Source organism: Astyanax mexicanus, chromosome 9, assembly GCF_023375975.1.
Source record: "Astyanax mexicanus isolate ESR-SI-001 chromosome 9, AstMex3_surface, whole genome shotgun sequence".
NCBI classification, from domain to species: domain Eukaryota; kingdom Metazoa; phylum Chordata; class Actinopteri; order Characiformes; family Acestrorhamphidae; genus Astyanax; species Astyanax mexicanus.
The window spans coordinates 38,103,228-38,118,028 of record NC_064416.1 but is presented as its reverse complement, the minus strand read 5'-3'; the positions used below and the strand labels follow the sequence as shown (position 1 = coordinate 38,118,028).

Sequence of the window (14,801 nt, the reverse complement as noted above, 5' to 3'; positions counted from 1 at the left end):
AATATATTTATTTTTTTAATTATTTAAAAGGATCTCTTTTAAAATGGACCTGTATGTCGCATCAAAAAGGGTTCCACTACTGTTATAGTCAAAGAGCTCCTGTGTAGTTAATGAATGTAGTATATAATTGCCTTTCACATTCAGCGTGTGATTTTGCATTTTATCATTTCAAGCAAATTTGACTCAGTATGTACCTGTTCTCTAGAATAGTTAACTATCAATTCCCACACGCTCATATTACTCAGCATAGACGTTCTCTTGAAATGTTCTGTTATCTGAATCTTATGCTGTTGTGAATTGTCAAAACAGAGAATGTCTGTTAATATCAGTATCATATCATATTAATGTCAGTATCATATAACCATCAAAGCTGACTGTCATGGCAGGTATAGTGGAATATTTGATGCAATGACTTTTAAATGACCTCGTAACCGGAACAGTCATGACTTCACTGCGGTATCTGTCTATCATGGCACTTACCAGTAAAGGTCACATGGATGCTGTTATAACAATGTAACACTTGACATAATCTGGCATGCCAGCGTATGATGTGTTTATTGGTTATATGAATAGGTTAGGGCCCTAGTTTAGCGATCTATAGGTGATCCGTCAAACATGCACCATGCAGCTTGATTTAGAGCATGTCAGTGTGTCTTTGCTATCATAACGACAGGAAAAGTATGCATTGTGTGGCTCGAAGCACATGCAGAAGGAATGTTCTAATTTTCTTAATTAATGATGGCTGTGAAACTAGACGGAGTTTCTGGAGGTGCTGAACAATAGTAGCTGCTTTTCCTTCATGCTGTAACTCCAGCTCATCCCTAGTTACCTCAAATCACCATCTCAGTTCATCAGGTTTATATCAGGGGATTAATGTGGAGAACAAACACTTATTTTGTTTACTATATTATTCCATATGTGTCCCTTAATTGTTTTCATATCTTTAATATTAATCCACAATTTATGAACTAATTAAAATATATGAGAAAAAAAACAATGAATGAGAAGGTGTTTAGGGGGTTGTTGTCCGAAACTTAACAAATAAGTAAAAATAAATATACGGGCAGTGACAGTTATAAGTACGTCTTTACAGTATCCTAATGTTGGATATACACTGACCACCGGGTTGCAGAATTCTTTAAAACTTTTAAACAATTGTCCTTAATATAACAATGCATGCCGGCACTCAAGGACTCCAAGCATGAAAAACAAAATCTCAAAAATCAATAATATATGACATTTGACATGGAAATTTCACAAAATGCATGAAATTCAACATTTAAAAGAAACCTTTCACTAGGAGGAGACTGTCTCAGCTCTGTACAACATCACATATTGCTCACAAGAAGATTGCTCTCTTTTTTTGTAGTGATGGCTGAGAAGAAGCTGATTGATAGGCTGAACATATTTAGATAATAAATAATGTATTGTAGTCTCTATTAAATCTTCAGTATAATCAAATCATCCATGACTTTTGCTGTGGTGCTGCACTGAAGATTGTGCCTTAACACTGCCCAGCACTGTGGAAATAAAGTAAAATGACCTAACATTGCTCTGGGTGGAAAATATCGACTGGGGCTGATCTCCGGTTTCTTCCTACCTCTTGCTGTTGCTGTTTTTTTTTTTATTTTATTTTTTTAGTTTTTCCCTGCATTGACTTTAACAAAAGAAACTGTGGCCTGGGAATCTATAAAGCAGCTGTGTGACGCTATCCATTGTAAAAAAGCACTATATAAATACTTTTGAATAAACTTGAACTGAATGTGTTTTCCTCTCCAGACAGGACACTATTTTTCACCATGTCCGGTGATCTTAATGCACAAGCCAACTTGGGGCTCTACAAACAAAGCTCCAAAACCAGCTACACTTGGCCACAGGGAACAACAGTGGGTAAGTGAGCCAACTGGCATCTAGTTAATAGCTACCAAGCTAGCCAATAACACACCGCCAGCCACCTGCTGTACGTAAAACAGTCAACTGAGTTACCATACTTCTTATTATACACTGCCTGGCCAAAAAAAGTCACACACTCTAATATTTAGTTGGATTACCTTTAGTTTTGATTACGGCACGTATTCGCTGTGGCGTAGTTTTCACAATCTTCTTCTGCAATGTCCCAATGCAATGCATTTATTTCTGTCCAGAATTGCATTCATTTCCCCCCAAGATCTTATATTGATGATGGGAGATTTTGAGCACTGCACAAAAGTCTTCTCCAGCACATCCCAAAGATTCTTAAAAAGGGTTAAGGTCTTGACTCTGTTGTAAAACAATCCATGTGTAAAAATTATGTTTCATACTCCCTGAACCCGGCACTTAATCCTGGCATTGTCATCTTGGAATATACCCGTGCCATCAGGGAATACAAAATCCATTGATGGAATAACCTGGTCTATATTCAGTATATACGGTAGTCAGCTGACCTCATTCTTTGGGCATATAACATTGTTGAACCTAGACCTGCAGACCAACTGCAGCATTAACCCCAGATTATAGCTTCGCCCCCACAGGCTTGTACAATAGGCACTAGACATGATGGGTGAATCGCCACAGCTGTTTCTCTGCTTACCCTGATGCTCCATCACTCTGGAACAGGGTAAATCTGGACCTATTGGACCACTTGACCTTCAACCTTCTTCCATTCTTCCAATCTTTATGCTTCCTAGGAAATTGAGGCTGTTTTCGCCAGATAAGTGTTGTTCTTGAGGCTATACAGCTGTTAGTCCCAATCCCTTGAGTTCTCTTCACACTGTGCATGTGGAAATGCTCTTACTTTCACTATTAACCATATTCCTGAGTTCTAGTGTTGCTTTTCTACAGTTTGATTTCACCAAATGTTTAAGTGGTCGCTGATCACCATCATTCAACATTTTTGATTCCGGCCACATTCCTTCCTCGAAGGTTGATGCATGCCAGTCGTTTGACTTTTCTGAAACCGATTAATATCTTCCCCATTGAAAGCTACTCACTGCATCAGCTAAAGTTAAATAACTTATTTCTAGCTAAACATAATTACCCATACATTTATTATCTAATCCAAAGGTTCTGTTTGCTTAGTTAAATCCAGGTGGTGAATTTTTTTTGCCAGGCAGTGTATATTATTTAAGGATCGTTAATGTATGATTTAAGAAAACTGTATTTTTCTTTTTTTCTGTCATTCAGCACAAAAATATGTGAAAATCATCACAAATAGCACAACCCTGGATGGCAAGCTGTACTCCTTTCAAACTGTGAAGAATTCGGACCCGGACCCGGAATCGCCTTTATGGATTTCTCAAGTTTCTCATTACTGCATGGTAAGCAGCCTGAAGCTGAGTTTCTTGATTTTAAAGTTCTGGTCTCAAGAGTTCCAGCAGGACATGACAAAATTAAAGCATGTGGCCTCAGGACAGGACAAAATTAAAAAGATTACAGAGTAAGAACAAATAAATTACTGTCTGAATTCTTTAAACAGCAGAACAAAAGTGGAAAATATGTGAAGGAATCACAGGGACTGTATCGTAATACCACTGTCACCAGGCTCATCACACTGACAGGGATGACACTCTGATCATGAGAAAATACTACTAAAGAACGTTTTTTCTTAACCAGTTTGTCATTTAAAGGTTGTGACATCAAGCAACATTTCATTGTTCTTCCTTCTTAGTCAGTGCACTTTGTCAATCAGAGGAGAATGTATTAGTGTCATCTGTTAGAGTGTGTTTCTGAATCGGTACGAACTTCTTACAGTAATGAGGAAGAGGGCAGGATTAAGAATTTTCAGTTCTTGTGTCACTAAAGTTTCATTATGAAGACAAAACCAGTGCATCACTGAGTGCATGTATACTAGTTATAGAACACCACCAATTTTTCCCTTTGTTTTTGCCATTTAATCTTATCAGGTCCAGTCAATAACTGTAAATGGTGTAAAATCCAGTGTACAAAACTGTCAGGGCCTTTAAGGAAAACAAATCAACTAAAAACGGTAAAAAGTTATTTTCTTACTTTAGTAAAAAATCTGATATTATTTTAAAAAATGGGGTGATTTTAGCAAACAATTAATTGGTTAACTTTGGAGCTTTGAAAATGGATTAAAAAATATATTAAATAGTACATTTACAAATGGTGTTACTGCACTCTCTACTGCAGCATTTACACACTTACACGCAACACATTCACACTTTTATCATAATCTAAACAAGAAAAAGAGACAAACACAGAGAACTCTGTAACTATTAAAAATATAAGTATTTTCTTTTTAGTGAAATTACAGATGAAGCCAGAAATCAGTGAGTACTGTTTTCGTAAATCTTCCAAAGCCTCTTAGAAACTGGACAAAACTGGTACAAAAAGAAGTCTGGCTGACCCACATGGCAACAGGGCCTTTAGCTCAGCTTAGCTTAAAACTGACCTAATTCTCAGTTTCAGCAGTGAAGATAAGAATAACTGAAGTATAACTAAACGTGATAACTAAGGGTACATCAGCGGCTGCAGGTACTAGTGCGTGAGGTGTGCAGCCATATAAATTGTTTATCATGACAAAAAGGAAGGAAGCTCATCAGACCTTTTAAAGTTTTACGTAATGCTTATACGCCAAAAATAGAAAACATATGATTATTAAGTGTTGGTGCCCTGTCTAACATTTGGCATACATTAAATATAAAAAAGGCATTTAGAACACTTTTTACCACAGTACAAAAAAAAAAAAATAGGTACAATACTATAAATACACATTATGTTCATCCAGACCAACATGTCCAGTCCTTCGCCAGCCTGGGCCTGCTCTTCAAGGACTTAATGATTCTTAGGTAAACAGAGCAGGTTATCAGTATTCACCACATGTGCCACGGATACGCCAACACTTGTCCTACCTTGCCTCCCAAAAATCAAGAAGCTTTTAGAACAGGAGACGCTAACCTGATATTCCAGGACAGAGTCCAAAAAAGCGCTGGTTGTAAACAGTATTATTTACAATATGCTAAATCATGCACATACACCTTCTGCTTTCCAGGTAAGTTTTAATAAAGGAATAGGAAGAATAGTGAGTCATCTTAGATGGCAGAGAATAAATGATGGATGATTCCTGTACCTTGAGATAAGAGAAGAACAGGTCAGGTTCCAGGCAGTACCCCAGAAGAGAAGGTCTTCCGCTGACTAAACCACTACAGCATTCAGCTCCCAGTTTCTTGGAGTCAAGTGTGTGTGTGTAGAGATAGCCACCCTGTATGAAGTTGACTACTGATGATTTATAGCTGTTTTATTGTGGATAAATGTGCAATAATTTGGCTTTTTATAGCATGTGTGTATTATTGCTCTGAAATGTAACACCACACATTTTCAGATTATGCACACAAACAAGAGTTTTAACCAGTTTGATCTTCCTGATGAGAGCCAGTTTCATCCTAATGTTTTTGATTGGCTTTGTGACTGCACTTGAGAAAACTTTCAAAGTTCTTGAAAATGTTCATATTGACTTAAAGTATAATTTTCTTTACTTAGTTAAGTAGTTCTTACGATAGTATGGATTAGAACATTACTCAAATAGGGTTATTCACTGTATACCTGTAACTCTACCTCTTCACAACTTTACAACTGATTTTCTTAAACACATTAAGAGACAAGAAATTCAAGTAATTAACTCCTAACAAGTTCAGCACAGCTGTTAACTGGAAGACATTCCAGGTGGCTCTACCTTATAAATCTGACAGAAAATAAAGCCAAAACTTTGTAAAACTTTTTTTTTTTTCCTTTTACCTTCTGAGAACTCTCCTCAGTGCTGCTAGCTGGACAATGATGTCTACCAAAAGATCCCTGTTTGAAAACTATTTAAAATTATTTACTCTAATGCTCTGAGTTCAGTTTTACAGGCCATTGTGAGTTAGTTGATGAGTTATGAATCAGTTATGAATCAGTGCTGCAGTACTGAAACTGGATATCTGAGATCTGAGAGTTGATTATTTTCTTTATTTGAATCAGGGTGATAAAGGGGGGAGTAGAAGCTTGCTGCAGTTCCGCTGGACATCCATGCTGAGCGCTCGTCTGTTCTGTGGGAAAAAAGAGAATAGGACGACCTTCACAGAGCTGCTGGACGTTGCAGAATTGGAGATCTCGGGCGACACCATCATTTATGCACTCTTCAAGAATGTATAGTAAGTAAGATGGTGTGCTGTGTGATTGTTTTTATGACTATATAGACCATACATATAGTAGTCGTATGTAAAGATCTTAGGCACATTAGATTAAAACTTTGGAAAAACATTTATGGAAAGTTAAAATAAGTGAACTAAATCATCCACAGAGGATTGCACGTTGCATGTTTCGATTGACAATTATTGTTTATTTACTGAGTTAAACATTTAAGGGAAAATATAAAACGAATGAAATGTGACACATTTCCAATATGATAAATTCAGCAAATACATTTAAAAAATGTGCTCTTGCTCTAAAATATATTGTAATTATGTAATTATACAGTATAGCATATGTCCTGTTGAGGATTCATTTACTTGTTTTTACCTAGAAAGTCAATTGTAAATTACAGTATTTTGAGGTTTCATGCAAAATCTTCATTTTTGGCATTTGGCAGTTGTCTTTTAACGTATGTAAAACCTTAGAATTAAGAATTAGACTAATCAAAATGTGGTATAATAATTTACACTGCCTGCCATTTAAAGTTACAATGTTTTTGCTACTCTGTAAAGATTTTGGACAGAAGAGGTAGACTTAAAAAGAAGGGAGAGTCAAAAAAAAATATCGTGGTTATTAAAATATTATATATTCTAAAATCTTAATTTATCTTTGGCATATAAGAAGATCAGCAAGAACAGTTTAACATGTTTGCGACTCTATGACAACCATGTTTCTTAAAATGCTTAAAATGTCCCCATGTAATGCAGATTGCCGTGACAGGAAGGATAAATCCAACCAAGTGAAAAAAGTGATTAAGTTGGATAATATGATCTCTGTGTAGTCTGAAGTCTTATTAATATTGTAAATAGTCAAAAGAATCATTTTCAAGTTTGAGGGCCAAAAGGCACAGTATTTTGATAATGACCCCGACATTGTGTAAATAAGGTCACATGATCACACATACATTCTGTATATGTCACTTAACACAGAGTGCAGTAAGGAAGTTTACACAGCTTTAAAGGGTCTCTGACACATTAATCTCCATGAGCTCTTCAGGGTTAAAGGTGTCTGTCTGCCAAGTGTCAATGCAGAAGTTGGGAAAGAGCTTATTTAAGAGCATCTCATCACTTCTGTCAGCTGTGTCTCGTTGCAGTTCCTCACAGAATCTCAATTTAGCTAAGACAATAAGTGTGTGTGTGAGTGTGTGTGTGTGAGTGGGTGTGTGTTGAGAAAAGTTAATGCTGATCTCTGTCTCTGTCCCACAGTAACATCAGAGCTGTGTGCGTTTATAAAATGTCTGAGATCGAGCGGCTCTTCAGCAGCGCCAAGTTCAGACATCCCAGAGACTCTCACATCTCACAGAATCCTGGAGAGGTACGGTCCTGCACAGTACAATACACATAAGGCTTTCCTAGACATAATGCACAATGTGAATAAAAGTAAATCTAAATTTAATTAAGCTTAATCTGTGGTTTATTTTTATATAATATTTGTTCTAGATTTTCCCAAAGTACAGTCGATCAACCAAGGTATTAGGGCTGCAATTGCTGATTATGGCAAGACCCTATGTGACATGATAGGAATCGTGATACAGGGATTATGATTCAATATATTGTAATATAGTGCAATAGCCTACTGTAAGCAAGGAGATAAAGTGCAGTTGTTTTAATTTTATTTTAGCAAATCTTTCTTAGTATAAGAGCCATACATCATATTTACAAAATAAGATTAAAAGTTTATTTTTATTAAATCAAGAAAAGTGGAATCTAATGACAGAGTACAACACTGCCATCTAGTGTTTGGGGTTTAAACATTACACAAACTGAACCCACTGCCTGACACCAGTCTTTTCCTATAAACTATAAACTAGAAAATCAATGTGTTTTTGAAAATCTTTAGCTACAACGGGAAATGGCAAAAGTCATGGAACACAATCCTAGTCTCATGCCCCATAACATCTGGCCTGTCAGTTTAGATATGGCATATGCAATAGAAATCTTACAGTTTACAGGAAAAAGAAAGCATGAGAAAGAAGACAGCCGATGCTAATAATCTATTCATGTTTATCTCACAGTGTGTTTCAAACAGTCAAACCTTACATGCAACTGTTCTGAAGTTCATGGAACAGCGTCCGGAGATGGAGGAATGGATTTTGCCTGAGAGCGACCCCCTGGTCTTCCGCCACCACTTGTACTCACACTTACAGGTGGACAATGTCAACAATAAAGATGTCCTGTTAATGACGCTAGGTGAGTAAACATCTCTGTAACTAAACTGTAAAAAACAGATAAACAGATAAATTTTACAGTATTTTCAGTGTTTTTTTTATTTTATTTGAATAATCAACTTAAAATAACAAAAATAGACATTTTATTGGAAAAAATCTGTATAAGTGAAATACAAATACAAATGATAAGTTTATAACATATTAGATGGCAAGTATAAGGACAGTATAAGGACCATAAAATAAAAATATGTATATATTTGTTAAAATTTGGTAACACTTTACAATAACTGTACATTAATTAACAGTATTTACAACAGAATGCCTCAACTAATTATTACTGACACTAGTTTTTAGATTATTAATAAATAAAGATTGTTTAAATAATGTTTTAATTAATTGTTGCTTAAAACAGCTTAAGCATTAAAATGTAGTAATTTGTAATGTTGAAATAATAGTTTCAATTAATACTTAGTTGAGATATTACTTAACCATTTAACAATGATTATTACTGTCATAAATACTGTTAATTGTGGTCCTTATAGTAAATGTTCTGTAATTTTATTTGAAAAAATACTGTTGTTATGCAGATACATAATAAGTGCAAAATACATGCAAGAAAATCAATGAAAAAAAAAAATAGTCACCACTGCTTGAAGAAAGTTAGTCTTTTTAACAGACATTTTCTGTCTTTCAGAAACTGAGTAGTACTTTAATATATTGTGATTTTGTATGACAGTGTTGTGTTCCCATAATACTTATGATGACTATAGGATTTGTATTTAATTATTAAGAGATGACATTTAGTAGTAGTTTTGTTAAGCACGGTTATTTTATGTTTTTTAATGATCTAAGAGATGTTTTGGTGAGGTTAGCTGGATATGTTTGGGTAGTTCTAATTAATCCTGATGAAAACTAAGCTAAAGAGAAAGTATTTTGGGGTGTTAGCCTTCATTTTAGAGGCCCCCTTTAAGAACAGCCTATTATTATAAAAAGAAGAATTCAGATTCAGATTAAAATACAGATTTTTTCAAATAATTCATAAATTAATTTAAACTTTTTAATCTAAATAGACTTCACTTTTTTGCGGACTGTAAAAAAAAGGTAATTTTCTAGCAGCAGGTGCACTACTTATGTGCACTAGTAATAAAAAAAAAAAACCTTAACCTTTATTAGGGATGTATTTTACGGTGTAGAAAAACATATCAACACTTATGCAGAGCATGACAATGTGAATTTTTTTGTTAATTAAAGAGAAGGGAAGGGAGTTGTCACATCCACCCGACAAATTTGATAACAGAGACTGATCGTGTTCACAGTGAACCAGAACAGGGAGAGGGGTGATTTGCACCATCGGTCTGAAAGTGAATGTTGTCCTGATCCTCTGTGATGTCCGTGAATATTCAGTTGTGAAGGCAGGGTTCGAGTTTCAGCAATGCTGGGAGAGTTTACAGTAATATACATTACACCACATATACCCCAGAGAATTGCTAGACTTACAAGACTAAACAGGATATTTCACTTCTATAATAAAAAAGAGGAACTGATTAGTTTCTGAGAAACAAGTTGTGTGGTCATACCAATTAAAATTCTAAACCAGCCTACATTTTCTTCCTTCTGCTTAATAAGCCGAATTAGAATCCACCCAATCCTATTCTAAAAGAAAAGCCACTACATTTGAAAAAAATACAAATGAACAGTTGGCCACATATTAGACAATGTCAATTATATAAATTTGTCGACCACAAATGTAATTGTCGACTAATCGTAATTTGGGTAAATGGCTCACTCACACGTTACACTCAACTTCAGTCTGTGTTTCTTAAAGTGCCCAAACATATTTACTCACTAAATATGAGTAATTTCCATGTTTAAACAACATCTAGACATTTAAATGTTTCTCTTGTTTTTAGAGGTGGAGGACATGGCAGAAATAATCGTTGACTGATCAACTAATCAAAAAAATAATCATCACATTAATCGACTACCAAAAAGATCATTCATTGCAGCCCTAGGCACAGACATTACTTACAACTAAGATTATTTTCTTTTACTGAAAATTGTAATTGGTCCAAATTAGTGCTGGACGATATGGCCAAAATTTATATCACGATATATTCCTTAAATTTCGGTCGATACGATATAATTTCGATATCGATAAATACTTTGAAGGCCTCAGAAAAAGAATCCCTGCAATCTCTGCAGCTTGCACTGCAAATTTAAATTATTATTTAACTGTGTATTTGCACTTTTTGTATCAATCTATCTAATGGAAATCTGTACCTACTACTGTATGAAAATGTTTTTTAAGTCTTTGAAACCTCCTTTCACAAAAACTTTACTACTTTAGAAATAAAAGTAGTCAAAATAAATCAATGCTCAATTTTATTTGCATATAGCAAAATAATAACATGACATCCCTGTCAAACATAAGCCTATATAACTATTACAAATAAAAATAACTTTAAATTACAACAGAGGCAGAGCTTCTTATTCATTGTAAACAAATTTAACAGATTAAAACAAAAGTGTTTTAACTAGGATATATAATACAAGAAGCCTTTATATACATAAAAGCAACAAGATTTTCCCGTCAAATAAACAAACCTATAGGATTTTTCAACTATAAATAACTTAGTGACAACATAATCTATTAAAGTGCTTCAGCCAGAATACAAGAGGTATTCAACATGATATCCACGTCAAATAAACAAACCTAAAGGATTCATAAACTTTAAATAACTTAGTTTCAACATAATCAATTAAAGTGCTTCAGTCAATATAAGGAAAATATTGTATGTAGTGAAGATGCTTGAGGTGGTGGAACAGATTAGATGTATTAACGTTACGCTGCTTGTCGGCTCAACTCACCGGCACAATTTGCAGCAAAGCGGCAAGCGAGCGGACCCGCGGCTGGGCGAGCGGACCCGCGGCTGGGCGAGCGGAGGCGCGGATGAGCGAGCGGAGGCGCGGATGAGCGAGCGGAGCCGCGGATGAGCGAGCGGAGGCGCGGATGAGCGAGCGGACCCGCGGCTGGGCCAGCGGAGCCGCGGATGAGCGAGCGGACGAGCGAGCGGAGCCGCGGATGAGCGAGCGGACGCGCGAATGGGCGAGCGAAACAGCGGCTGACCGAACCGAGTCTACCCTAGCCTTGAATCCGCTCGTCCCGGCTCCGTTTCGAGACATTTTAGATGCGTAGCGGAGCGGACCTGAACCTAACCTAGCCTAGCCTAGCCTAGCCTAGCCATTTTAACCTAGCCTAGCCTAGCCTATCTGGCTACGTGCCTGTGTGATTGCGTCATCACGCACTGAGGTAGCACAGCTATGGGGGCTGAATGTGTTTGGCTCTGCGGCGAGCTGACGCCAGTAAAAAAACGCCTGTCCGTGACAGATTCTGTACATAATACATATCGATATACCACAAAAGTGATATCACCGTTATTGAAACATTTCTTATCGCGATAAATACCGATATCGAATTATTGTCCAGGCCTAGTCCAAATGCTCAGGTGTAAGTGCTACATTACTCATGAAGTATTTGAAGAAGCACTTCATAATAAAAAAAATATAATCTTAAGTTCGAGGTTATTAAGTACTTTGCTTTGCTTTAGTTATAGAAAACTGACCCCTATTCTTTCAAACCACTCAAACAATATCCATGACTTACACTTGCTATTACTCACAATTTAACAAGCATGACCTTGATTATGCGAATTCAGGGCATGGAATCATGGAAACACTGATCTCCACAGGGCTGTAGCCTAGAAATAACTAGCTCTGATAAAACAGGTGCTGGAGAGTTTCTCATAAAGGCAACAGTTTGATAATTCTCTTGGTCTGAAACCACATTGACTGGTCTGGCCTGACCTTATCGAGAATGTGGTTTATGCAGATTGAAAGAAGGAGAGGGGTCTAGGTGTGTGTGTGGATATATGTGTCTGGATATATGTGTGAGGACAAATTTGTGTGTGGACATATGTGTATGTTGACATACAGCTCTGAAAAAATAAGAGACCACTTAGAAATAATGAGTTTCTTTAATTTTACCAAACTGAAAACCTCTGGAATATACTCAAGGGGAAAGATGTTCACAGGACATCAAACCAAGCTAACCTGCTTGAATTTTTGCACCAGGAGTAAAGCAGCATAAAGTTATCCAAAAGCAGTGTGTAAGACTGGTGGAGGAGAATATGCTAAGATGCATGAAACTTGTGATTAAAAACCAGGGTTATTCCACCAACTATTGATTTCTGAACTCTTAAAACTTTATGAATATTAACTTGTTTTCTTTGCAATTTTGTGCTCTGAAAGATCTGTATCTTTTTCTTTATTTCAGCTATTTCTCATTTTCTGCAAATTAATGCTCTTAAATGACAATATTTTTATTTGGAATTTGGGAGAAATGTTGCCTGTAGTTTATAGAATAAAAAAACAATGTTTACTTTACTCAAAAATATACTTATTAATAGCAAAATCAGAGACATTGATTCAGAAACTGAAGTGATTTTATATTTATAGCTAAAACAGCTACCTAACTATATTAGACTCTGAGGCAAGTTAAAACTTATTGTATTTTTAACTAATACATAATCTCATTACAAACGCTTTATTATTATTATTATTATTATTATTATTATTATTATTATTATTATTATTATTATGTATCATATTAAAGCTTGACACATTAAATGTGGATAAATGTTGTGGATGCATTCTTCATAAACTAGAATGAACCAGCTCATTTTTATTATATTCAAGGATATCTTTGGTGCAAAACTTTCTCTATTTAAATAGTGAAACATATCAACAAAAATACAATGCTTCTTGTGGCCAAATATTGATAAAACCCTCCCATTTGAGTTGGAGCCTGGTGTGCGTTCAACAGATTAGAATATTGAGCTTACAAACCCTGGCTGAACTCTTTGCTGGCTTGCAGGTTTATAGTCATGAGAAACTTTCACACTATTTTTGCAGCTGTGGCGGCTGCTGCTGTGTAGTGGAAACTGTGAGTCTCCGCCTGTAGTAAGATGGCGGTTTCCTTTTTACCAGGAACCCACCAAAAACCCACTGAGCTGAGCTACCAGACCTCAAATTCGGAACTGACAAATTTACAGGAAGAGAAAACAGATTATTATATTTGACATTTGAAATTAAATGTAATTATTTAAATACACATGTACTACAGGATTTATCAATATTAGTTTTAGCTTCTTTAAAAGTATTACGTTATTTAAACTTAATTAAATTACATACATATTAACATTGCTAGTAAATTGTGAGATTTTAGATCAGCTGCATATGAGCTTAAAATCCCTATGCCCAATGTCATGTATTGGGACACCTACTCTTGCATTGGTCTTTCTGAAATCAGGTGTTCTCAGAAAAAAAAACTTTATCCTGCTTTTGTTGGAGTAACTGTCTCTACTGTCCAGAGAAGGATTCTATTCTATTTTTTACCTGATTTCACCAGATGAGCACTACCTAATCTCATCTCCTCCCCACCTCATCCCAAAAGTATTGGATGGAGCTCCATTGGATTCTCTTCCACATCTCAATACCGGGGGTGCTTTATACTCATCTATATGGAACAGAAACAGGTGCAATCTAAGGTAGCTGATTTCATTAATTATAAATGGAGTATCCACAATAGTTCTGCAATAAATGATTACTTCGGGAGATTACTTTGATTGGTAGATTAGTCAAGGATCATTTCTGGCATGTCCTACTCCACAAACATTTGGACATATAGTTTCACTCTCATATTAGCATGATACCACAGAGTCATGCTGGTTCTTGTAACTTATTGAGCCTTAATGAGTCATGAGTGTTAAATCTGCTGAAGCCTGTGAAATTTATTCCAGTGTGTCAGCAGGAGCACTCTTGCATTGTTGACGTGACTCTTACTCTTACTCAAGTGTAGCGTATTCAGAGGAAAAGGAAGTTATGAACAATGCTACAATGCAGCATGCTAGCATGCACTTGGGCAGCAGTATGCAGATGAGTATTGAAATAGTGTTGAAATAGTGCACCGAAATAGTGTACATTTCCAGTTTATGCCACTGTTGGTAGGACCTCATTAACATAACCTTGGCCCGTCAAAGTTCCTTCTATGGTATTTTGACAGGCCTTGTCACACTTTCAGTGTTGAGTCATGCTTTTGTCTTTAGGTGTAGCCAACCAATCCATGCGCTTGTGACATTACTCATTTCCCAAGTGTAGCATCAGCAGAAGCAAAGGGAAGTTGTATGTGTGAATGTTTGTTTTCACTTTTGAAATAAATCACAAAGCATCCTATCCAAGAAACACTGAAAGAATAAATGAACCTAATTGTAAATGAACCATTGATCAGCCATCCACCAGACTGAGACAATACCAAAACCTGCACACATTGGGCCGTTTTTTCAAAGGTTTAGTAGAAGAATGTTTTTCTGTGACCTTCTCACACACTTTTCACCAAGTTTCTGACATT

The 14,801-nt window shown here is 36.0% G+C and overlaps 1 protein-coding gene across 4 annotated transcripts in view; it reads left to right on the top strand.

Annotated features, from left to right (window-relative positions):
* Window positions 1-14,801, top strand: part of LOC103037190 (semaphorin-7A) — a 115,696-nt gene that overhangs the window by 13,309 nt on the left and 87,586 nt on the right. The window contains exon 5 of one of the 4 annotated variants that reach the window (XM_049483269.1): window positions 1,780-1,890. The exons of the other annotated variants lie outside the window; for them this stretch is intronic. Within the exon in view, the coding sequence (XP_049339226.1) occupies window positions 1,780-1,890 (111 nt within the window). The remainder of the gene's footprint in view (window positions 1-1,779; window positions 1,891-14,801) is intronic. 4 annotated transcript variants of the gene reach the window in all.